The sequence below is a fragment of the Centroberyx affinis genome, unplaced genomic scaffold (genome assembly GCF_046629955.1).
Source record: "Centroberyx affinis isolate AG114_WGS23_722 - 3 ecotype Tasmania unplaced genomic scaffold, CSIRO-AGI_Caff_v1 ptg000279l_1, whole genome shotgun sequence".
NCBI lineage: Eukaryota > Metazoa > Chordata > Actinopteri > Beryciformes > Berycidae > Centroberyx > Centroberyx affinis.
Genome location: NW_027278958.1, coordinates 52,921 through 74,892, shown reverse-complemented (window position 1 = coordinate 74,892; position 21,972 = coordinate 52,921). Strand labels below are relative to the sequence as shown.

General features: G+C 41.4%; 4 protein-coding genes and 3 non-coding genes across 7 annotated transcripts; 3 read left to right on the top strand and 4 right to left on the bottom strand.

The window, feature by feature from the left end:
• Positions 1 to 198: 198 nt before the first annotated feature.
• Positions 199 to 5,730, top strand: glt8d1 (glycosyltransferase 8 domain containing 1). The gene is made up of 10 exons (XM_071513024.1): positions 199 to 283; positions 501 to 547; positions 828 to 926; positions 1,112 to 1,328; positions 1,515 to 1,632; positions 1,751 to 1,835; positions 2,033 to 2,145; positions 3,497 to 3,663; positions 3,950 to 4,062; positions 4,464 to 5,730. Exons 2-10 carry the CDS (start codon positions 532 to 534, stop codon positions 4,646 to 4,648), a joined length of 1,113 nt encoding a protein of 370 aa, XP_071369125.1. The 5' UTR covers positions 199 to 283; positions 501 to 531; the 3' UTR covers positions 4,649 to 5,730.
• A 152-nt stretch (positions 5,731 to 5,882) lies between these two features.
• gnl3 (G protein nucleolar 3) lies at positions 5,883 to 13,440 on the bottom strand. The gene is made up of 15 exons (XM_071513012.1): positions 13,345 to 13,440; positions 13,070 to 13,128; positions 12,768 to 12,908; positions 12,435 to 12,551; positions 12,245 to 12,325; positions 11,959 to 12,094; positions 11,704 to 11,807; positions 10,781 to 10,931; positions 10,429 to 10,516; positions 9,883 to 10,060; positions 9,273 to 9,415; positions 8,856 to 8,992; positions 8,312 to 8,469; positions 6,885 to 6,954; positions 5,883 to 6,782 (listed from the first exon to the last, which is right to left on the bottom strand). The coding sequence occupies exons 1-15, from the start codon at positions 13,355 to 13,357 to the stop codon at positions 6,682 to 6,684; spliced, it is 1,677 nt and encodes a 558-aa protein (XP_071369113.1). The 5' UTR covers positions 13,358 to 13,440; the 3' UTR covers positions 5,883 to 6,681.
• Positions 9,130 to 9,204, bottom strand: LOC139639030 (small nucleolar RNA SNORD19). Its single transcript, XR_011694841.1, has one exon. It is a non-coding gene; the product is annotated as a small nucleolar RNA SNORD19 (small nucleolar RNA).
• Positions 10,195 to 10,272, bottom strand: LOC139639035 (small nucleolar RNA SNORD69). Its single transcript, XR_011694842.1, has one exon. It is a non-coding gene; the product is annotated as a small nucleolar RNA SNORD69 (small nucleolar RNA).
• Positions 11,444 to 11,580, bottom strand: LOC139639041 (small nucleolar RNA SNORA47). The gene has a single exon (XR_011694843.1). It is a non-coding gene; the product is annotated as a small nucleolar RNA SNORA47 (small nucleolar RNA).
• A 1,235-nt stretch (positions 13,441 to 14,675) lies between the features above and the next one.
• Positions 14,676 to 18,327, top strand: LOC139639010 (uncharacterized). Its single transcript, XM_071513047.1, has 2 exons — positions 14,676 to 14,887; positions 15,393 to 18,327. The coding sequence occupies exons 1-2, from the start codon at positions 14,707 to 14,709 to the stop codon at positions 16,307 to 16,309; spliced, it is 1,098 nt and encodes a 365-aa protein (XP_071369148.1). The 5' UTR covers positions 14,676 to 14,706; the 3' UTR covers positions 16,310 to 18,327.
• LOC139638957 (oocyte zinc finger protein XlCOF6.1-like) lies at positions 18,164 to 21,126 on the top strand. Its single transcript, XM_071513002.1, has 2 exons — positions 18,164 to 18,215; positions 20,134 to 21,126. Exons 1-2 carry the CDS (start codon positions 18,164 to 18,166, stop codon positions 20,964 to 20,966), a joined length of 885 nt encoding a protein of 294 aa, XP_071369103.1. The 3' UTR covers positions 20,967 to 21,126.
• The last annotated feature ends 846 nt before the right edge of the window (positions 21,127 to 21,972 follow it).

Sequence of the window (21,972 nt, the reverse complement as noted above, 5' to 3'; positions counted from 1 at the left end):
CCCGCCAGTCAAAATACATCGCGTATTACATTTTATATATGCAGTTTCTGGCTTGTATTTCCCACAATTAAAACGTATTAAATTTGATGCAATGTAATACATAATCTGATTATCTGCCTACTGAAAACGACTGGATAATCTAATTTTACAATCAGGCAAACACATAGGCATCTATTACTACGAGTATTCCAGGTAATGGATAAACTTGTTGTTGTTGAGGTGGCACTTTGGCTTTAACGTAAATGAGTTTTGTAGACTGTATGGTTTGTTCTTGCAACTGACTGTACGTGCATTGCGGAAAGTATAAATTAACATATGCATGCACAGTTAAAAAAAAACAGTAGTTTGCAGACAGCCTTGTGTGTTTATGCAATCGCCACGCAGCGGTGCAGCAGTATTTCGACTTCACATCACTCTTTATTAGCCAGCTAGCCAGTATCTCGTGCCTTACACATCTTTCAAATTTGTGCCTGCTTTGTATTTATTTTGTTATTCAGCAGAGCTGCTGGAGGGACGAATGAGGGCGTTATCATGACATTGAGGAGAGGTGAGTCAATTTGGATGAACTTGTTGCTTTTTTATCCATGGAACTTGCAACTATGAAACATATCTCTCTAGTCTAGATACACTAGGCAATATTTTGTGCAGTGTATGTGGGCAACACCAGTAGCAAGAGGTAACAAGTGGAAGTAGGGGAACAAAACGGAAACGAGTCGTCGGGCAATGTAGATGCACAACATTTATCATCAGTTATTTTCTTTTCGCCTGTCACAGTCCCCAGATTGTTGCCCTGTATCTCCATATGTGTTCTTCATTGTCTCTTTCAGTAAACGTGGTAATTCTGGTGCTGCTGGCTGTTGCCTTCCTCATCATAGTTCAACGAAATCTCCTAAACCTCAATGACTTTTTACAGAGAGAAAACCCAGGTATGTTAATCTTGGTGTGTGACCCTAGCTGTCAGTTGTTTGTACCTAGATAGATGTGAAGTTGACACATTGTTGAGCACATGTGGTGTGTTATTGTGCACATCAGACAGGGAAAATGAACAGATTGATTGCATTAAAATGAACATATAGAAGCGAGTGAGGTCCTAAAGAACATGTTTTTCCAGATGCAGTGCCGGGTGTGATTCTTCCCTTCGAGGCCGAGTTGTCTCCAGACCTCAGACTGGAGTCGGCACGGACGGGGGAGGAAATCCCTGTGGTCATCACTGCTTCTGAGGAGAGGCTGGGCGCTGTGGTGGCTGCCATGAACAGCGTCTACCAGAATAGCAAAGCCAATGTCGTCTTCAACATAGTGACTCTGAATGACACAGTGGATCATCTGAAGTAAGACAGTAAATGGAAAACCTGTAACGCTACATTAACACAATTGCATTGCCTCAGGTGCATTGATGCTATTCCCTTTGCGCAAGATACTGTCCACAGGAATGTGTCTAGATAGCAAGAGTTTGTGAAATTGTCAGTTGTAATTGCTTCATCTGATGTAACTTCTTCCCCTTTTTCGATCAACAGTGTGTGGCTGAGTAAGACGAGGCTAAACAATGTTAAATATAAGATCATTGTTTTCAAGCCTGAGACCCTCAATGGGAAGATGTCCAAAGATCCCAAGAGGCTGGAGACTGTAAAACCGGTGGGACAACATATTGTACTACACTAGCTCAGAATAAATATTAACACATACTCTTTACCTACTGCTGACAACTTCTTTCAAATGTCTGACAACTTCTTTCAAATGGTTTGTTTTTCAGTTGACTTTTGCTAGGTTTTATTTGCCTGTGTATATACCTGATGCAGAGAAAGCCATCTATTTGGATGATGACATCATTGTACAAGGTAAGACACCATGAAAGAAGTGTTTCTTTGGCTATGGACCCAATGAAGATTCAGTGTTTTTAACTGCTTGCGTTCACTCAGAAAATATTGTTTTCCATGCACCATTTCTCTCCTTAACTTTAAAGTAGTAAGAGAAAATGTCCAGTCTCTAAGTAAGAGCATGATGAATGGATGTTGACTGTTGTGTTTGGTCCCAGGAGATATCCAGGAGCTTTATGAAACCAGCCTGAAACCAGGACATGCCGCTGCCTTCTCAGATGACTGCGATTCAGCATCTGCTAAGGGCTTTGTTCGAGGGGCTGGAAATCAGGTATGCACCTCTTAGCTCTGCACAGATAGAGGTCATTACAGGGCTGGTTTCCCGTACATAGTTCAAGCCTTGACCTGAGCTGAACTATCTTCAATGATCTCTGCAGAAACGGCCACAGAAAAATCCACCCGAAAACACTTTAACACAGTTTAAAAAAACAGCTATTGGCAATGCACTTTACATTTCTGGATCCAATTTGTTGTTTCGGGGTGTATTCTTCTTATTCCAGAAGATAACGGGCCAAATGTAGACAACGTAACGTCACATTGAGATATTTCCAGCGCAGCTACAATGCAGTTTAATAGCAGAAAAATGTTCCACTATCTAAAATATGAACAGTAAACATCAGGTTTTGGTGTCAGTCCCTCAGAATCAAAGTGCAAGGGCTTTGTAGACTCACCATTTTGCACCGACATTCAACAATCACACAGGGAGAAATCTGTCATAGAAGGGGTAGAGATACTGATATCTGATATTTTGCCACCCATATTGGCTGATACCGATATGCATTTCTGCAAGAATCTTAGTCCAAATGCAGGTGCAAAACAGATTAAACAAAGTGACACAAAAATGCCAAATATCGGCAGTAAAAATAATATAGGACTGATACCAATATTGCTTTCAATGCTGATATCAGCCGTTACTGATTAGTCTGTCGATATATCAGTGCATCCCTAGAAGAGATACCAGTTTTTCCACCGACAGTAGCCTCAGTAGACCATAATGCAATGCAGCCACAAGACATGTTGAAAAACTCTCTTGCTGTTACTACGCTATCGCTATCACTCTCTCCACCTGCATGTACTGAATGCAGCAAGTTCAAGCCCACTCTCTGCGGATTGTCAAATGACTTTCTGGGAAATGCAGGAAATCACGAACTGAAGTAGAAGTAGATGAGGCAGGTTGGGGGAAACTGGTTACACCAAAAAACATAATTTTTTTGATTAAACATTTAGTCTATAAAATGTCAAACATGTCAAATTACCATGTCAAGTTACCAGAGCTCAAAGTGATGTCTTAAAATTGCTTACTTAGTCTGACCAGCAGCCAAAAAACCCCAAAGTATTCATTTTATAATGATATGAAACAGAGAGAAGCAGCAAATCTTAGCATTTGTAAAGCTGTAACCAGCAAATGTTTGGTATTTTTACTTGATAAATGACTTAACCGATTATAAAAATTATAATCGATACGTTTTCTGTCGATCAATTAATCTACTAAACATTTCAGTACTACACAGAATAACTCCTGGAACACCTTGAACGTCACAGACTGTTGATGCATAACTTTTCCTTGAAGGGCCGACCGTAGTAGATCATAGTTAACTAAATAAAGACGTCTTTTCCAATAGAATAACTACATAGGATTCCTGGACTTCAAGAAGGAGGCTATCAAGAAGCTGGGGATGAGGGCCAACACATGCTCCTTCAACCCAGGCGTCATCATTGCCAACATGACTGAGTGGAAGAACCAGAACATCACCAGGCAGTTGGAGCGCTGGATGGAGCTTAATGCACAGTGAGTCAGTCACACTGTGTCGAAATGAAGGTTGGACAGGACTGAGGCAATAGAGTCTTTCCTGCTAAATCCAGAGGCTAAATCAGAATCTGTTCCCTCATACTGAACTGAATTGAACAAAATTTAAATCCAGTGGACTTAAGCCAAGGGAACTGACCACATTACAGAGGAAAAAGTAATGTGCTTATAAGTCACTGGCCAGTGGTTTGAGTGCAAAATCATGATTGCAGTTGAAATGCCTCTTCACTCTTAGTTGAACTGATTCTAGTGTCATTGGTCTCCACAGGGAGGATCTGTACAGTAAGACACTGGCAGACAGTATCACCACCCCTCCTCTCCTCATCGTCTTCTACAAACATCACTCCACCATTGACCCCATGTGGCACGTCAGGCACCTTGGTAAGTACTACTTACTGACAAGAGACTGGAAAGAATGGGTTTTTATAATGAACCATCAGCTGTAAATGAAACATTCACATTATCAGTGGACTCATTTATTGGGAATTTTCTTCCATTTATGCTCATTCACAAAGCAGTTAGTAGAACCGAGGAGTCCGTAGTGAGATTTGATTTGTAGTTTTCACATTTAACGCTATTGTGTAATCTGGAGAGAGCAAACCTCTGTCTCCTAGTTACCAACCCAATAATTAAATTACGGCACCAAGTGGGAATTCCAGCTTTATGGTGCAGTTAACGGCAGATCTTAAGTCATTATGATATATTGTTGAATTCTCACAATATTATGCAATTCAAGCCAAAGAAAACAAATGGCAAATGATGGTAAAACTTTTGTTTTTAAGGTAGTACAGGTGCTGGAAACCGCTACTCCCTCCAGTTTGTGAAAGCTGCCAAACTCCTCCACTGGAATGGACACTATAAGCCTTGGGGGAGAACGTCCTCCTTTTCTGACGTGTGGGACAAGTGGTACATTCCAGACCCCACAGGCAAATTTCATCCAGTGCGAAGACACACAGGAGACAAATAGATTGAAAATGAGTATCATGAACCATCAACCAGCCAAGCCAGCCCTGTTCCAGCAGGATCCCGCCTCTTGACGTCTCAGGAACAAACACAAGTATGATGCAAAGCCGTTTCACTCACCAACCCTGTATTTCAGTTCTGCCATCCTTCTGACCTGTAGACCTGTGTATTCCCACATTGCCTTGAGCGCATTGAATTAATCTTTGTTTTTTCCTACCCAACACATGTAATTGTTGCTGGGAGCACTCAAGCATTCCACACATGGGAAAAGCGAGTGATTTCCATTATTTATTTATTGTACTTGGGATGGTGCCGTAGAGAAAGTGTTTCAGGCGCAGAAATTCGATGCCCTCGAAATTGTTACTGTCTGTGCTTCTCCAAACATTTGAATATATGAAAACTGTTGAAAGCAGCTTGTTTTTTACTAGGGAAGCATATTCTTGTATATGATCAGAGAGGCAGTAGTATTGACCTATACCTGTGACCAACACATGCTTAAACCAACTTATGCCAACATTATCATAATAAGAGAATCAGTGGGAGGGTCATTGAATATGTTTACATGCAGCTTAATAACACAACTAATTTACTTTTCTTCCCAAACAAAAGGATTTTGTATAAATACCTCAACCATAAAGGAGCAGCTCAGTTGGCCGAAGCCTGACTGAACATTTCAACTGGTTTAAAAAGTTTTCCTCTGAATGACCAGTGTAAGATTATTTAGCAGATATTAGCCGTATAAATGCCTGATGTCATTACCTCACTACAGTACTTTTTGTGGACAAGTAGTGCATTTTTCAAGACGTATTAAACATTGCACATATTCTTATTTATCTTATTTCAATATATTTTACAATTTGCAGGAATTGTCTGCACTTAATTCAAGTCTTTCATGTGTGCAGTAACAATTAGAAATAACAAGAAAACCTGCAAGGAAAAAAACGTCTGTAAATTAAGCAGAATCCAATGCAGCTCTCCCACTACTGCAGTCAGTTTAACACAGTTATACCCTGCATGTAAATGTAATAAATTTTGGTTTAAATCACCCCAGCTAACTGGAACATACCAAACACATGAAAGTCCAAATGAACACTAATACAATACTGTTTCGCCCATCAAGCTAAAATCTTGCAGTGGATGTTTCCAGTCAGGATTTTTGCTGTGGTTTTTAATAGTTTGATAAGAAAACCACTAACCAACTCACACCTCTTGAATAACATGATACAAGTTGCACAGAGTTTCATGCTTTATCCCTTCATTGTCAGGATTTTTATTTTTTACAAGGCATTCAACATGCTGGTGTAAATATTTGTCATCCTTTTGTATAGAAGATGAAATAAAATTGTTACCGTTTTATCATTAAAAACTTGTGATGCTATTTTCAAATGCATCTCCAATGTATTGCTGTGCATGGCCTATTTTTCAAGACTCAGAATTCCTACGGTTGTCTCCAGTTCCACTAAGATATCTAAGCTTTTCTATAAACACTGCTTGAAAAAGTGATGTAATTATCACCAACCACAATAAACCAATGAAAATGTAGTAAACTCATCATTAGCTTATAAGGTGTATTTGAAAAAGAATTCAAAAAGGTGGCCAGGAGAGGGGGATGTAAAACTATAAACCAGTTTGAGGCATTGCAGAGGGTTATTTTATTACATGTAGGCTATATACAATAATCTGTATGAACGGAAGATGTTACAAATTACCTCTAGACATTCAAAGGAGTGACCTTTCCACCGACAGTTTCAGGAAAAAGTTACTGGTTAAATATGGTTTAACATATTTTCTTCCAGGCTTATAAGACAGTGAGGGGAAGGACACACATTCAACACCAGTGGCTGGGTTAGGCCCAGTCTGAAACCAGACAGCCAGCCAGTCAGGACAGGCAGCGTCCTTCAAATACTGATTGTGAATCAGTTTTGCTTTTCATGGCGAGACGGTCAAATGCACACTGTACAGTGATTCTACATCAGCGTGGTCATGAATCTTGACAAGTCCAAGTCTGCATGTCTACAAGACATGTGGGGGTAAAGATCATTTAAAATCTGTGTTGAAGTCATAGGCGTCATCCGTCTTGGCTGTACAGAGGCTGATGTCGACTGGGACAGGCTGGAACCGCACTTGGCCTGGCTTACCTGGAAAGATGAGGCAAATGGTTTCAAAATATGGCCACATGAGTGCAGACCTTACTTGGTGATGAATAGAGAATAAGGAGCATTTATGAACGTAGAATTTACTTGTGACTGATGGCCTCTGTGGTTCCTCTGTTTCTTCCTCTTTTTCGGACTCCTCAGCAATATGCTCGAGCTGAAAGAGCAGCAGATGTTTCAAAGACTTTTAAATAAATTCCAGCAATGCATTAAGATACACTGATTGCACTCAATAAGGGGTCTAGCCAGCAGGATCAGAGTTGGATTAGAAGTCTTCATCAGCAAATCAAGACTTGCGTTATTGTCCTCATTTCCATGCTGGTGTGCAGACCAGACTTCACAGCATGCTCGGGTTATTTTAAGCAGCTGTAGAGTCTGGGTAGTTTTCCACACAATACGATAAAAGTTCCAACCACCTCTGAACATTGCATGTATGCTCAAAATAGGCACAAGTCACTATATAAGGTTTTGCACTGATTGGAAGCAATCTGGATACAAGATGATTTCCCTGATGATTGCCTCACAGTAGGCTCAAGGAGAGCAGATGATTAGCATGCCATCACTTATGGTGCACAATGTTTTACATCTTTTAAAATATGTAAATCTCATTTCCCCCCCCCAATTTTGAGAAGAATGAGTCAAGTATTCTAATAATCTTTAGTATATTCTAATTTGGCTTTAGCTGTGTAGCAGCTGTGAAACAACAGGAGTGAAGTGTTCTGTATAAAGCAAGGAAAGTATTACGTAGCTTGAGATGTAGACTAGAGTCTATTTCATCAAGCAGTGCAGGTATGTCAACTATGGTAATGCACTGCAGATGTATGGTGACCAGAGTCTTTGCTTTTCAAATATAGCACACTCCTGATTAGGGCTGGGTATCAGTACTCGATACCTTTAAGGTATCGACCAAAATAACCCAGTGCCAAGTAGTATCGAAACTTCTCCAGTCAAACGATACCTGCATTCGATACGTTTTGTACACAGATCTAGAAAAAAATGACTATTTGTATGGTTTTGCTCGCAGCCGATCACTGCAAGCGTGATTTAAGATTTAATGCGACGTGTGATTGGCCCACTACCGCAGCAGCTACAACCCATACAGTCTGTGGTGGTGAAGTTGAGTGCGGTGTATGTGACAGAGTTGGCAGTTCAGCGTGCCGAGATGCCACCAAAACGTAAAAAAAAGGTATCGAATTAAGTACTCTATTGGTATCGGTATCACTTTAAGGGTACTGGTATCGTAATTTTTTAAACGATACCCAGCCCTACTCCTGATATTGTACACATAATTGTTTGGTCTGCAAAATTTGGCTAACAAATATCAGACATAACTTAAATTTTAAGGACAGATATGTTTTGCACTGGCTAACAGAAACTTGGGTCCCCACTAGACTTGGGACTCTACTGTAAAGCAACTGCTACTAGAGCTCTCCGCTCATCCAGTCCTGAATTTGAGAAATAACAAACCAACAAAACAAAAGTCCTGTGCCATGATATTGGTTCTACATAGTTACCTCCACCACCTCCTCCTCCTCCTCCACCTCCTCCGCCTCTTGCTCTGTGGGTGCAGCGGCAGGTTTCTGTTCAGGGATGTCACTGACGCTCAGCAGGCCTGTGGTGGGGCCTTTAGAGATGAAGCCTATACTACTGGCCTGGTTGGGGAACTTGACACCTGAACAGGACAGCAAAAGTTGGTGTCAGCAGCACAGTCAGAAGTTACCATTTTCTTTTAGTGGCTAGATTACCAAAAGTAAAATTGATGTACTGATCATAAAAAAAACAGCTTTTGAGTATCAATGATCAGTTGCTTTTGATGAACAATCTGAATTAGTTTGGAGAAAAATTGAGATACAATCTCCTTTTCTCCATTAGAGATCCAACATCGTTCTATGTTGAAAAGGCAGAATATTTGGTCAGTTTACTCTTTAATTTATGCTATATGTGGCTCTAGAAACCATATTTTAAGTATCAGGAAGACACCAAATCCGCATTTTACCCTGATATCGGTTCAATATGCAATTCAAATGCAAAATGTCTATTTCAAGTAAATACTCGTACCTTTCAGAGTCTCCTCATTGCCAGTTTTGATTCTGTTTAGGTCCCAGCCCTTCTGCATCTCAGCAGCCGTGGCGTCAGACAGGTAGGGGGGGAGGCTGTGGTTCTCTGGTGCTTTACTGTGGTAGCTCAGCTTGGCTCTAAGAAGACGTGAAACCAGTGAGAGACACAGTTAAATTGAATTTGACAATGAAGATAAGGCTGCTTCAGTATTTTCCCTAACTATAAACAAGAAGTTTATACTTCATTATTATTATGGTACTTGCAATTAGCTTGGCATAGCGTTTGGATCAGAGTTGGATTAGAAGTCTTCATAAAGAAATCAAGACTTGCGTTTTTGTCCTCATTTCCACACTGATGCACAGACAATTGCCCACCCTCCTGGTCCGATAGCGTAGAGTAAACTGTGAGAACACTCACCCTGTCCAATCAGCCAGGAAAGCAGTGGCTGCTTGCTCTGTGTTAGGGACTCCACCCTTAACCAGATAGCCACGTTTCTTGGCAAACAAGGTTAAAAACTCCAGGGAGTTCCTGAAGTCTGGTACGTTGTACTGGAGCATTATCTGAAACAAGAGGGATAAATGACCTTGAATGCCTAAATTACAATTTTCATTTATACGAAACCACCAAGAAATATTTACTTCTTTAAAGAACACCTAAATTGCACCACCCTACTCTGTACACTATAACCACTACACCAATGTTTCTCCTCTTCAACAAGATAAAAAATTTGTATTGGATTTGTATTGGACATGGATCCCCGTCCCCCACTATAGAACCTATTGCTGATATTGTAATGTCTGCTGCACTGAACCACTACCATTTTACTGTACCTCTTGACATTATATTTTATTTTTGTTTTGTACATTGATACAAATACTTGCCACTTTTGGTTTACCCATAATTTGTCTGGAAAACCCCTTATCAATTTGTCTGGACAGCCCATTGATGAATTTAGAATGATGGCCATCCTTTATCACCTGGTACATCCAACAATCCGCAATGTTGCCAGATCTCCCATCCCGCCTACCTGGGTCGTGTCGCACTGTTTGAGCAGAGTCCTGACAGCCTCCAGCACGCTCTCCTGCCCCTCCTCCAGCTGCAGGCTCCTCAGGGCCATGGAGGCTGCTGGGTTGGACGGCGACGCCACAATCCCTGGGCTGTCCAGCAGCTTCACGTTCTTGAAGATGTGCACGTCCTGCATTGACCTGAGGGTGGGGATAAGATACAACTAAGAGGGGCAAGTGGCAGACATAAATCACGTTGGAACCCAATATCCAAATATGCAATTACGGGAATGAATATAAATACATTCTTTCAGATGAGTTATTGACAAGGTATGTGTAAGAAGCTCAGTGTTGGATTGAAGAAAGACTCCATGGTCTTGTCAGATCATCAACTTCATCATACACTTCTCCCACCAATGACACACCAAGAAAAACAATCCAATAGTTATGCACAGAATACTTCAAAATTGTATTGGCATTTCTGCTAAATATGCCACGTTCCACAGATCTCACGAAATGGTGCATTTCTCCTCAAAATTAGGATTTTCTTATGTTTATTTTTGACTCACTTGGTGATGCCTCTCTTGACCCCAGCATTGCACGCCTGCATCCCCTTTACACTGTTGATCAGACTGCTCTTCCCCACGTTAGGGAAGCCTGAGGGTGATAGGGCACATGAGTTAAAGCTGAGGATTTGACAAAATGGTGTGAACAAATTCAAGGAAATGAATTATAAGCAGAATTAGTATATACACGCCATACTGCTGTGCGAGACAGTAGAAAAGCTGGATCACAAAGTTGGATTTCAAGTCCTCACAGATAACAGTTCATCCTAATCAACAACCCTTGGAATACAGTGTCACATTCTCCAATAGAAAAAAAGGCTGTATAGTTTCAGCTATATGAGAAAGTTATGCTTACCGACTATGCCCACTTTGAGCGAGCCTTCACTCTGTGTGTTCGCTGCATAACTTGCAAGAAGCTCGCTGAGACAGCTGTTACCGAAGCAGAACGCTCCTCTGGATTTGTCCAGGACTGCATTGGAAGAGACTATCCTGCTCTTCTTTTCTTGCTGATGAAGACAGAATAAGACAAGTGAAATGCTTTAAATACGTCACCCACAAAGAAACATTATGCTTTTTTTAACTTTGCATTACTTATATTGGACAGCAAAATGACTAGCCCTCTGCATGTCACATTTACCTATTTTAGATGCTAGCAGTTCACATCCTTGCATTATCTGAATTAACAAGACTAACTGCTTGGGCCCTTTGATTAGGATTTTGAGAGCTGACCCACTAAATACATAGAAATAATGTCTGTTGTCTGATTTTTTGTAAGCATGAGGAAGTTGAAGGTCCTGAAGAAAAATTAGGTGATGTTAAATAAAAAAAAACAAAAAAAAAACAACCACATCCTGCTTTAGAAAACTGCATACACATTTTGTGTCAATCATTTAGTGGGTCACTTCTTAGAATTGTGGCCAGCTGGAGATTCTTGTCAATACTGACAATGGAGGGAAAGAAAGAATAAAAACTATTTTTTCAAAGAAAGAAAACAGACTCAATACAGCCCATATTTTCTGCTGTGTTCACAAACACACACATCAGCTCTGCTGTATCACACAGAGCCACTCAGTTGTGTTATTTGTTGGTTAATCTTGGAGGTTATAACCAGTTATAACAGCACAAGACAAGCTGCTCAACCTTCTCAGTCCTCCATATTACATCTACATGATGGATAGATACACCATTAACTGAAATTGCCTACAAATCAGCCTATATGTCCATAGATATTTCTATGTTGCAACTCTAAATGTTTTTTTTGATCACTGGACCTCCTACCACTGTTTTGTCCTGGATCTGTGTGGACGCCTTGAACGCCACAACTGGAAACTCCCGCTGTAGACACCGTATCCACTTCTCCACATTTTCTTTAGGTACCAGATCTAAAAAATACAATGAAAGCCAAGACACAGAAGACATGGAAAGTGCATTTAAAACTATATCAACTTGATGCTGATTGCACTAAAACTCTAAGTAGATCACATTGCCAAAAGTGTGTGTACGTCACAGTAAGATGCCAGTGTCTCCATTTACCTATTTTGTTTAAAACAAAAAGTAGTTTCTTGTTGCCTTCCCTCTGGAGCACAGCCTCCTCCAGCTGCGGACACCTGTAACCCAGCGGATCACGAGCATCCAGGACTTCTAGTATGACATCAGATGCATCAATTACCTGAAAAAGGGAGAGAGAGATCAGTTTTGCAAAAGACCAGATGGATTTCAAATGAATGTAAAAGCAATTCCTCGCTACAGTGTAACATTTTACAGCAGGCACACCCCCATGCACACCTCCATTACCTGATAAACAAGCACATTGTCTTACCTTGTTTAATTCAGAGCAAAGGAACTGTTTTGAACTCTTGTCTAAGGCAATCCTTTTATCTGACTGCCTGCCAAAGTCGTCCTATGCAAATAAGACAAAAAGAAATGAAAGTAAGCAATAGACAGTAAAATGATAATATACTAATTTTAAATTGTAATAAATCATTTGAGCAGAAGTTTTTGCCCTTTACCCGCCGAGCCTTCTTGGCCTTGGGATCTGTTTCTTTTGCAGCCTCCCTCTCCTTCTTCCTCTTCTGGGCTCGCTCCTCTTTTTTGGCTTGTTTCTTTTTCTCTTTTTCCTCTTCAATCTGTGAGAAAAATTTGGTCAATGAGCACTACTGTGTAGCAAAACAATGTTACTATCATCCATCTACATGCACTTCAGAAACTGGCTGCCAATGGTCTGGTGGTGTAAAAGACCCCAACACAATGTTGTCTACATTTCAAATCCTTGCTCTACATACAACTTGACAGGCAATGTTTACAATACAAAAGACATAACAGAAAAGATAGTCAGTCCCAACCTTTAACCTCCTCTGCTCTGCTTCTCTGAGAACCTCCTCTTTGAAGGGAGCGATGCTGGGCACTCCGGGATCCTTTTTCGGTCGTTTGCTGACTCCTTTCTTGTTCGCCTCTTTTCTGAGTTTTCTGTTGTGCTCCCGCACCTGAACGTCAGACACCAGTGAATGTAACTCAAATTGTTGTAGACATAAAAATGAATTAAACAAGTTACAAATTATAATCGCAGCAAACTCGTATGCCACGAGTCGTGCAGGCCTGACAGCGTTCAAAATGCAAATACAAGTAGCTACTGCCAGACACTTACCTTCTTCTGTATTTTATAACGTTTGGAACATGACAGCCGCTTGCTTGCTTTCCTTAACTCTAAAGACAAGAAAATTAAAACAGCTTAGCTGATGAAGGACTGGTTAATAGGTGGCATGAATGCCGAGTGACCACTGTGGTGGCTGTTAGCTACTTTAAGAGATAAACTTAGCCTGTTAGCCTGTTAGATAAGTGATTTTTTCCATGTAATAAAAACCCCCAAGAGATATTTTTAAAGCGCATATATTTGTGTGACACTAACAGTAATGTACTTACTTGGTCGCTTCATCGTGATGCCGCAGACCTGCCAATGTGACTGTACTGCTCTCGCACGTGGAGAAGTCGACGGGCTCTGATTTCCGGTTCTTCTTCTTCTTTTGGTTTATTGGCGGTTGGCAAACTGTTTTCCGCCTTCGTCAGCACTTTGTTTTTATGCCGCCACCTGCTGACCTGGATGTTCCATTCGACCTGTGGCGATACATTTTTATATATATTTATTAAAAAAAATAATGTTGTCGATGTCTCGATAACCCCTGACAATTATATATGACTTCAAATGGGCTCGTTTGAATGGAACGTATACTGATATTTTATTTGAGCAATGAATATACCAAGGTTGGAGTGATGCTTAACGTATGTACTGTATATGCTGTATACAAGTATATAATGTACATATACTGATGATGATGATGATGATATGCACAGGGTTGATGATACACACGCGGTATGTGTGTTTATATTATATATGGCATTTATAATTGGGACTTTTATAAACCTGCACGCACTTTATCACACAAGGATGCTTCCAACCTAAATGTGCTCGTTTAATAGTGCGTGCTTCATGCAAATATGACAAAACTGGTTGTGGACCCAGTTTCTCTTCTTGTGTGCTGTTGACCTTTTAAGGTGAGAGAAACAGCAATATGTATTAGATAGATATCATGCACATGCTTCATCTGCTGTGTCTAACTTTCCTTTGAACTACTGGGTATGATACCTAGGCTATACTGAATGATGTGTTAAAATACAAAGCATTTTCATACTGATACACTTGATTATGTATCCCTACTATCATTTGAATCACTGATCATTGCTCTAATTTAAAAGGGGACTTTATCAAAAGAAATATAATTTATTGTGCAAATAATCTCACTCATAACCCAAAACAGTCTTGTACGATTTCATTTAGTTTAAGAGTTATTTTAATTTGTCCTACAAGTGACATCATCCAGTGGACATTTATTCTGTTTAATGTAGGCCTATCCAGTTCCATGAAATGATATACATGAAATATAACCATGCCTCAAACCCTCAGTGGGAAAGACTGTTGGGAAATAGTCTTCATTCAAAATCCTTACCCACTTTCTTCACATGTTGGCAGCCATGGTGTTCTCTTTCTTTCTGTACAACCATATGCACCTTGTATGCACCCCGTAAGACTATTCGTGACTAATTCGTGCTTTAAATCCACTCATCATTTGGATATCCAGCCAGTTTACCAAGTAACACTAAATTTCAATATTACGGTACATTATCCTGTCATTACGGTAGTAGCGGCCACTCCGTGTCACGTGACTAGGTCGAGCATCTTTTTGGTCCATTTTGGAACATAGCGAGTGCTCCGTGCAAGCCACGAAAATGACCAAATTGCAGTTTTTAAACGTCTTTTTGACTGAGCGCCTCATGCTTGCAGCGCAAGAGATATACAAATCTGTCGAAGATACCATTTTGGAGTACCAGGAGGAGATAGCGCTCAGAGAGCGGGAGAACGACCATCTGAGACGCAGACTGCGAGACGCTGGAATTGAAATATGGCCAGGTTAGCTTTCCTGCTACAGTCAAGCTGGCTACCAGTAGCTAACGTTGAAGTCGCGCCCCTTTACGTCCAGTTAGTCGAGCCTTTGAAATGGGATTAGGTGCTGAAATGGCATTGACTGCGTCCAAAGCGAAGAAATCACTATACGGACCCGTTGCAGCATGTGTTTCCTCTATTGCAAGCCTGAATTCCAAGCGAGCTAACATTAGCCGTTAGCGAGCTTGTTGACGTTAGCTGTTGTGAAGCGGCTAGCGCGTTAGCTAGCTTGATAGCAACCTTTGTTCGTTAGCCAGCTAGCTAGGTTAGCCAACCAGCTACAGCTACACCTACACCGGTATCTTTTAGCTGTGATTTTACTTATGCTGCCCGTTTATGTTTTCGACTGTTATGGCGCTTGTAGTTTAACTACAGTGTGACTCTGTCGCATGTGCACATTCGTATTTGATGCAGTTCTGTAGTTATTATTTGCATATGATAACTTGCCACCTCCCTCCTGCTGTGTTCTCAGACCGTCCGTCCATGGCGCTGTTGGACGATGAGGACGGTGAGCACCCACGGCGTGAGTGGAGTCCCAGCATGGGGCATGAAGAGCGTCTTCCTCTTCAGATAAAAGATAAGAGAGATCTCAGGGCCAACCAGGGAGATGATCAACTCCGTGGACATGGATCTTGCAGCACACCAGAGTCTATGTTCACTCCGCCCCGTGTTGGGAATGAGTATCCTCAGGATGCCCCCCACACATCCAGCCTCCCGCAAAGCCAAGGTGTGGAGAACAGGGAGAGGGATCCAGGATCCAGGGGCTCATCGAGACACGTGAAGGCAGAGAGTGGAGGAGGCCACAGAGGTTCTACTTCTTCCAACAGTGGCCCCCAGCCTCTCGCCCCAGTCAACCCAAACTGCTCAAATGAGAACAACATTGATATCATTGGGGTGGAGAACGGAGGACAGATGGTTGGGTCTAAGGGAGGCGCCGGAGGTAGCAGAGGACAGGGCTCTCACATGCGCAACCAAGGTGCCAACGCCGTGGACTGCACACACCAAAAATCTCCCCTACAAGGACACATGTCATCCTTTTGCTGCAAGGTGTGTGGTGAGGCATTTAGTCACGTTGGCCACTTACATGTCCACGTGCAGGTGCACACACGGGAAAAGCCTTACCGCTGTGGTGTGTGTGGGAAATGCTGCAGCTCCTCCGGCAGGCTCCAGGAGCACCAGCGTAGCCACACGGGAGAGAAGCCCTTCCGCTGCCAGATTTGCGGAAAGGGCTTCACTCAGATGGCCCACCTGAAGGTACACATGAGGATCCATACTGGGGAGAAGCCGTACAGTTGCCCTGTGTGCGGCAAGTGTTTCAGCCGTTCTGACAAAATCAAAAGGCACCTTCAGACCCACAGCCGCGAGGGAACCTATTTCTCAGGGCAATGAAACAAGTGTGTTGTTGAAAGACCCAGTTTGTGAATCATATCGACGTGGGACACTTTTTAAAAGCTAAAATTGCTGCCATTAAGACAAGGCTTTTTGTTCCTACTTTCAAAGAACTAGGAATTCTTCAACTCTTAGAGAATGTTTCTATCTAACCTAACACTTCTCCATGCCATAGTCCCTGCAATAGAATTTGTATTAGTCAGTTTAGTATGTCATTTACTTACTTTTTTACTTGTCACTGAATATGAAATCTCTAAGACACAATTTGAGTTATTAGCTAGCCTTTCTGAATTATTTAGCCTTTCTTTAGTCATATAATTAGCATGAAGTCTTCCACACATGCCTTGAAACTGAGATGCATTCAGGATTGCAACAATGTGCAGCATCCCAAAAATGATCGTCTTGACTTATTTTCAAACAGCCACCTCAAATCCACCAGTAGCATGACTCAGTTCACACTTTAGTTGGAAATTTACAGACTTGAGATCTAACTTGTACTTGTATGGCATTTCAGGACTATACTACTACTACTACTACTAACAATAGTCCACTTGGAGACAATAAGAGTCTTTATGCGTGGGTGATCCACTTTCCACAGTGATCCACTATAACTAGAAAGTTGAGCGTCTAACCAATGAAGGCTATTTTTATCTGATTTAGTCTAATGTAGCTGATGGATTTTTTTTAACCTAGCAGTTTAAAATTGTTACACATGGCCAAATGTTGTTTGTGACACAATATTTAGTCAGGCTAACAAATAAAAGGCTACACACTCCCGTAAACTGTGGACTCATGCCCAAAGACGTGAGACTTGACAGTGACTTACAAGCACAAGTCTGATCTGGCAGTTCTCTCAATTTCACACTTTTAAACAATATAGTTATTCTGACTACTTTTTCCATTTTGCCATATGTAGGAAATCCTGGTTGGTTGCATATTTGAAACATTGGCCCACTGTAAGTGGGAGAATTAGGGGTAGTATTAGATATTTTTGGGGCAAACCTTTATTTATAGTTAACCACCTGAAGCCCACCTAAGACTGATTGAACATATTAATGCTGTTGCATTGTTGCAGAGCTAAATACTGCCATCTCATATTGTCAGTGCTTCATGTTGTCCATTGAAATCATGGAGAAATCTATTGTGAGACTGCTCTACTATTTCGTAAGATAATGTGATATTCTGTAAAATACCACTAGTCCCAATCTATCATGCATTTAGGAATTTTGTGGTGTCCTTTGTATGACCTGCACTATGGCATCTGTCCAAGATGATGCTGAAATTTACTCCATAACAGGGCCATACAGTATTACCTGAACTTATCTGTGATGTTTTTCAGGAGGGTCCGTCTGCAAAGGTTTATATTCACCAGTGTTTCTACAACAGTAAAATTATTTACATGTGAGATTTTTTTAGAGTGGCCTCAGTAGTTGATTTTCATAACTAATGGCTGGTTCATCATGGAATCAGGTGCTTGCTCTGCTCACTTTGGACCGACCCTCCTGAACAACAGACGACCGTTACCTTTTTCCTCTCAGGACCAATGCTGCATTCATGTCATGTGGGGATAACCATAAATGCTAATGTCTGACTCGAAACAGCTATCTATCTTACAAGTCAGAAACTCAGGGTTTGTCAATTTTCCTCCCATAGAATTTGTCCCCACTCATTGCAGAAATACTTCTGAAGACATCATTTTGCAACTTATCCTTCAAAAAGATGTACCAATTAGAATATATGAAGAAAACTTGATGCCTTCAAAGTGACTGAAGTTTAGAGTGGGTGAGAGCTAAATTGTTGCTCTGGGATGCCAAGTCCTACTCAAGATGTCCTTCCACATGTAATGAATGCAGCATGAGACGACTGCAGAACGTCCTCAAAGCTGACCAGCATCCCTCCTCTCACAGTCTGCTCTGGGACAACTTTGCTCCCACACACCCCCACACACACACACATTTTACTGTACAGTGTTGTATCATTGTGTATTAAATGTTATTTTTTAATAAAGTAGTAATTGAGTATCAATTGGAAAAGTGTCTTCTGCTAGTATGTAAATAAAGCCAACTGAGAACTTAATGTGAAACGGTGCTGATAAAGTGCTATGTCCCTATTCAACTGTTGGGTAGATACTACAGAGGTTAACTCTGTGATTTCCAAAGTGGCATATGGGGACCTTAAAAAGGGTCAGTGGAGTTTCCAGGGGGTCCTCAGAAAATGAATATTTTAATTTTACTGTTATGTCATTCATTTGAAGTAAGGACAGTGACAAAACGAGAAAGGAATATCTATTTTGATCAGAGGGCCTACAGAGGATCTACAGTGTTTTGTAGCTTTGTACCAAACCATATCAAACAACAAAAATCTCAGATGGGGTCCCGAAGTCTCTCTAAGAGAGCATGATACTGTGTCTGGGGGTCCGTCTGACAATCAAAATACTATAAAGCAAGGAATCTCCGTCTGTATGTGTGTCCTTCGCATATCTCGAGAACCGTTGGTCCGATCTACTTAACACTTGGCGGGTGCATTGCTGGGGACCCAAGGACGTGCAGTGTCGGATTGGACACGCGACATGTTCAATGTTAATAAACTTTTAATAAACAAGCGAACAGTGCTCTGCAGCAGCGGGGCTCAAAGCAAGCGACTGATAGCCTACGCCTATTTTGAACGGGCACTGCACTAGTCTTTATTAAATGGGGGTCCGTTTTATTTATTTGGGGGGGCCATGACAAAATATTCGGGTACATACCCCCACATCCATGGTACCCACGGGTTAGGCAGGGGTGTCAGACTCTCGCAGGACACCGGCCCTCGAGGAACCGGACTTTGACTTGACTAAGGTAAATATTCCACGTTACCAAGCGGCTTCGGCGACGCCATCTTGCTGTGCTAGCGTCACCGTTGCGTCAACCTGTACCTCATCTGATTTCCCACTGGTGACCAATCTCCTCCGATTTAAACAATCTCTGGGCGCATTGACTGACGTCACGTTCGTGTACACAGAACCGAGCTAGCGGACTACTCCTGACAATAATGACAAAGTTAGAATATCTGAATTCTTATCTCTCCGAGCGTTTGATGCGAACGGTTGAGGATATACTTCAAGTTGTCGGAGACACATTGTCTGAATTCCAGGAAGAAATCAACCGTACAAAAAGTGAAAATCAATACCTGAAAAGACAGCTGCTGGCTGCAAGCAATGAAAGAGCACAAGGTAGCTAGCTAACATACAAGCCGGATTTATACCCAAGGGGGAGTTGGGGCTGGAAGGCACTAATACATAACTCAGTCAAAGTTAGTTCAAATGCTTTTGAAATTTTAAAATGTAATTGCAGTATATTATATTGTCATAAATGTCAACAGCGCATAGGAAGAAAGTGTCCAAAATATATTTCGAATGAATGTCATTTACAAAAACTTTTTTGACCCATTTTTGTTTATTTTTTCGGACATCTTTCTAAACGTTAATGCGTGAAATGGGTTTTTCTTTTTTGCAGTAAAGGTCTTTGCCAAAATGGGTCTTAAAACACAATGCCCCCCTCGTCCCTCCCCGCTGGCAGAAAAAATAACCCCCAAAAATACATGTAAATGGAATCAAATCTCTCTCTGTGTCTGTTTCTCTCCATCTCACATTTGGAGCGTACATGATTCAACTGGTTTGTAAGACTCATTTGGAGATGGGCTTTTAAGATCGTCAGTAGACCTACTACTTTGCACCTAGTAGCCCTTGCTGTATATTTGACCATTGGGGTATATCTGCTTGGTATATCCAGTGTATACCTAGCAGTCACATGAAATGAGCAGCTGTGTTTGTTTTCATATTGCAGCTCATCTCCAGCCCCTGTGGTTTGTCGGGGTCTTACCAGCAGCTGAGCAGCAGCACTGTGGGCAGGAGTGGAGCCCCAGTGTCAGCCAGGACGACCCACAGCTCCCGCACACTACAGAGGAACTGAAGCTCAGGCCATGGAAAGATGAGCAGGATCAAGAACCCCCTCTAGACACAGACAACATTGACATCACTGCAGCTTTTTGTGGGAGCACCGATAATGACAGCAGCAGCACGGCTCAGCCCTGCCAGCTTAACCACACGCTCGATTTTGACACCAAAGAACTTGACTTCCAAATAACCGATCAGATCAAAACAGAGCCTCACGGAGAGGGCTATGAGCAGCCGGACACACTCAGTAATGCCGAGCCCGAGTCTCTTGCTCCAATAAATGCCCACTGCTCCAGAACTCAGAATGAGCACAGTGAAAGCGCACAAGAGACTGAACAGCATTCAAATAAGAGACAGCGTGAAGAGCATGTGATGCCCGTTCACAGCAACAGCCACAATCACTACTCGGTATGCCGGAAGTCCTTTCCTTCACCGCAGTACCTCAAAATGCACATGCGATCGCATAAAAAGCTGATGGCGTCCCACTGCGGCGTGTGTGGGAAAAGCTTCAGCTCCTACGGGAAGTTGAAGGAGCACCAGAGGCTGCACACAGGAGAGAGGCCTTTCTGCTGTGACTTCTGTGGGAAACGCTTCAACCAGAACTGTAATTTAAAGGTGCACCTAAGGGTTCACAGCGGGGAGAAGCCGTACTCCTGCCCGGTGTGTGGGAAGGGCTTCACTCAGTCCAGCCAAGTGAAGATGCACCTCAGAACACATAGATGAAGCTCTGAGGCAGCGAGGATCTTACAGCAAGAAGCGCCTGTGTTAGGAAATTGACTTTTACTACTTTAGTACTACTTTAGTGTCAGAATATTTTTTTTCTTTTCTTTCAATGATAACTGGTTCATTAAATGCAAAAATGTGACATTAATAAGGAATAACCTCATTTCAAAATGCCGCTTCTTGAATATATGACAGAATATATGAATAGCTACTATTTCTCAGCAAGACCAAGTAGTGCTTGTAATGGCGAGAGCTGCTCTAAGTTTCATAAATTCTAGTATTAAAATCACCATTGATTTGTTTGAAACTATTTCAGCTGACATATAACGTCTGCTTAAAACTGAATTACAAATATGATTCTTAATGCTGATCCTGAAAGCTTGGACCAGAATGGAAAACGAATTTGACAATTTCTAGGTCTTGAAAAGTTTTAAGAATTGTACAAAGAGGCTGGAAAAAGATGGAAAATATTTAGCATTTTCATCGTTGTAGGACCAGTGTCATTTGTGTAAATCTTTTTCATCATTTCCTCTTCTGAAAATTGTTTAGTGCAAACACAGTCTTGACTGTAAATGATACCCCTTTGTATGAAAAATCTGAGTAATTGTCAACCATATTGAAGCCCAAATGCTGTCATGTGTCCACACCCAGCAAGTATTACAATGTCTGCTTAATCAGATCCAAAGAACCATACTCTCTATCACACTGACATTTTCAGCATACTGATGTTGGAGAAAATTGGAAAAATATTTTTGTAGTAACAAATACAAAACACCGGGTGGGGTACTTGCCATTTCATTGCGTTTCATGAGTGTACTTGACAACCAACAAGAGTGTAATTTGAGAGACTTTAATTCATCTGAGGGGGAATGGAATCGCCTGACTGGGATGATGATCTTCTAAAATAAGATTATGCACATTGATTGGTGTTCTAGTTAAAATTGCCACTTACCAGAAGAAATTAAATAGCTATGTTTTTTTTTTTTCAACTCAATATTCCCACTCA

What these genes read in the sequence shown, in the direction of transcription:
- gnl3 (XM_071513012.1), bottom strand. An exon ending in AGGAGGAGGAGGTGGTGGAG is followed by an intron (nt 6,955 to 8,311) that starts GTAACTATGTAG and finishes CTGCTCTTTCAG; the next exon opens with CTCGAGCATATTGCTGAGGA. An exon ending in ACAGAGGCCATCAGTCACAA is followed by an intron (nt 6,783 to 6,884) that starts GTAAATTCTACG and finishes TCATCTTTCCAG; the next exon opens with GTAAGCCAGGCCAAGTGCGG.
- glt8d1 (XM_071513024.1), top strand. An exon ending in GACACAGTGGATCATCTGAA is followed by an intron (nt 1,329 to 1,514) that starts GTAAGACAGTAA and finishes TTCGATCAACAG; the next exon opens with TGTGTGGCTGAGTAAGACGA. An exon ending in TTCGAGGGGCTGGAAATCAG is followed by an intron (nt 2,146 to 3,496) that starts GTATGCACCTCT and finishes CTTTTCCAATAG; the next exon opens with AATAACTACATAGGATTCCT.
- LOC139638957 (XM_071513002.1), top strand. Translation starts at nt 18,164, where the DNA reads ATGAGACGACTGCAGAACGTCCTCAAAGCTGACCAGCATCCCTCCTCT. An exon ending in CCAGCATCCCTCCTCTCACA is followed by an intron (nt 18,216 to 20,133) that starts GTCTGCTCTGGG and finishes TTCATATTGCAG; the next exon opens with CTCATCTCCAGCCCCTGTGG.
- LOC139639010 (XM_071513047.1), top strand. Translation starts at nt 14,707, where the DNA reads ATGACCAAATTGCAGTTTTTAAACGTCTTTTTGACTGAGCGCCTCATG. An exon ending in TGGAATTGAAATATGGCCAG is followed by an intron (nt 14,888 to 15,392) that starts GTTAGCTTTCCT and finishes CTGTGTTCTCAG; the next exon opens with ACCGTCCGTCCATGGCGCTG.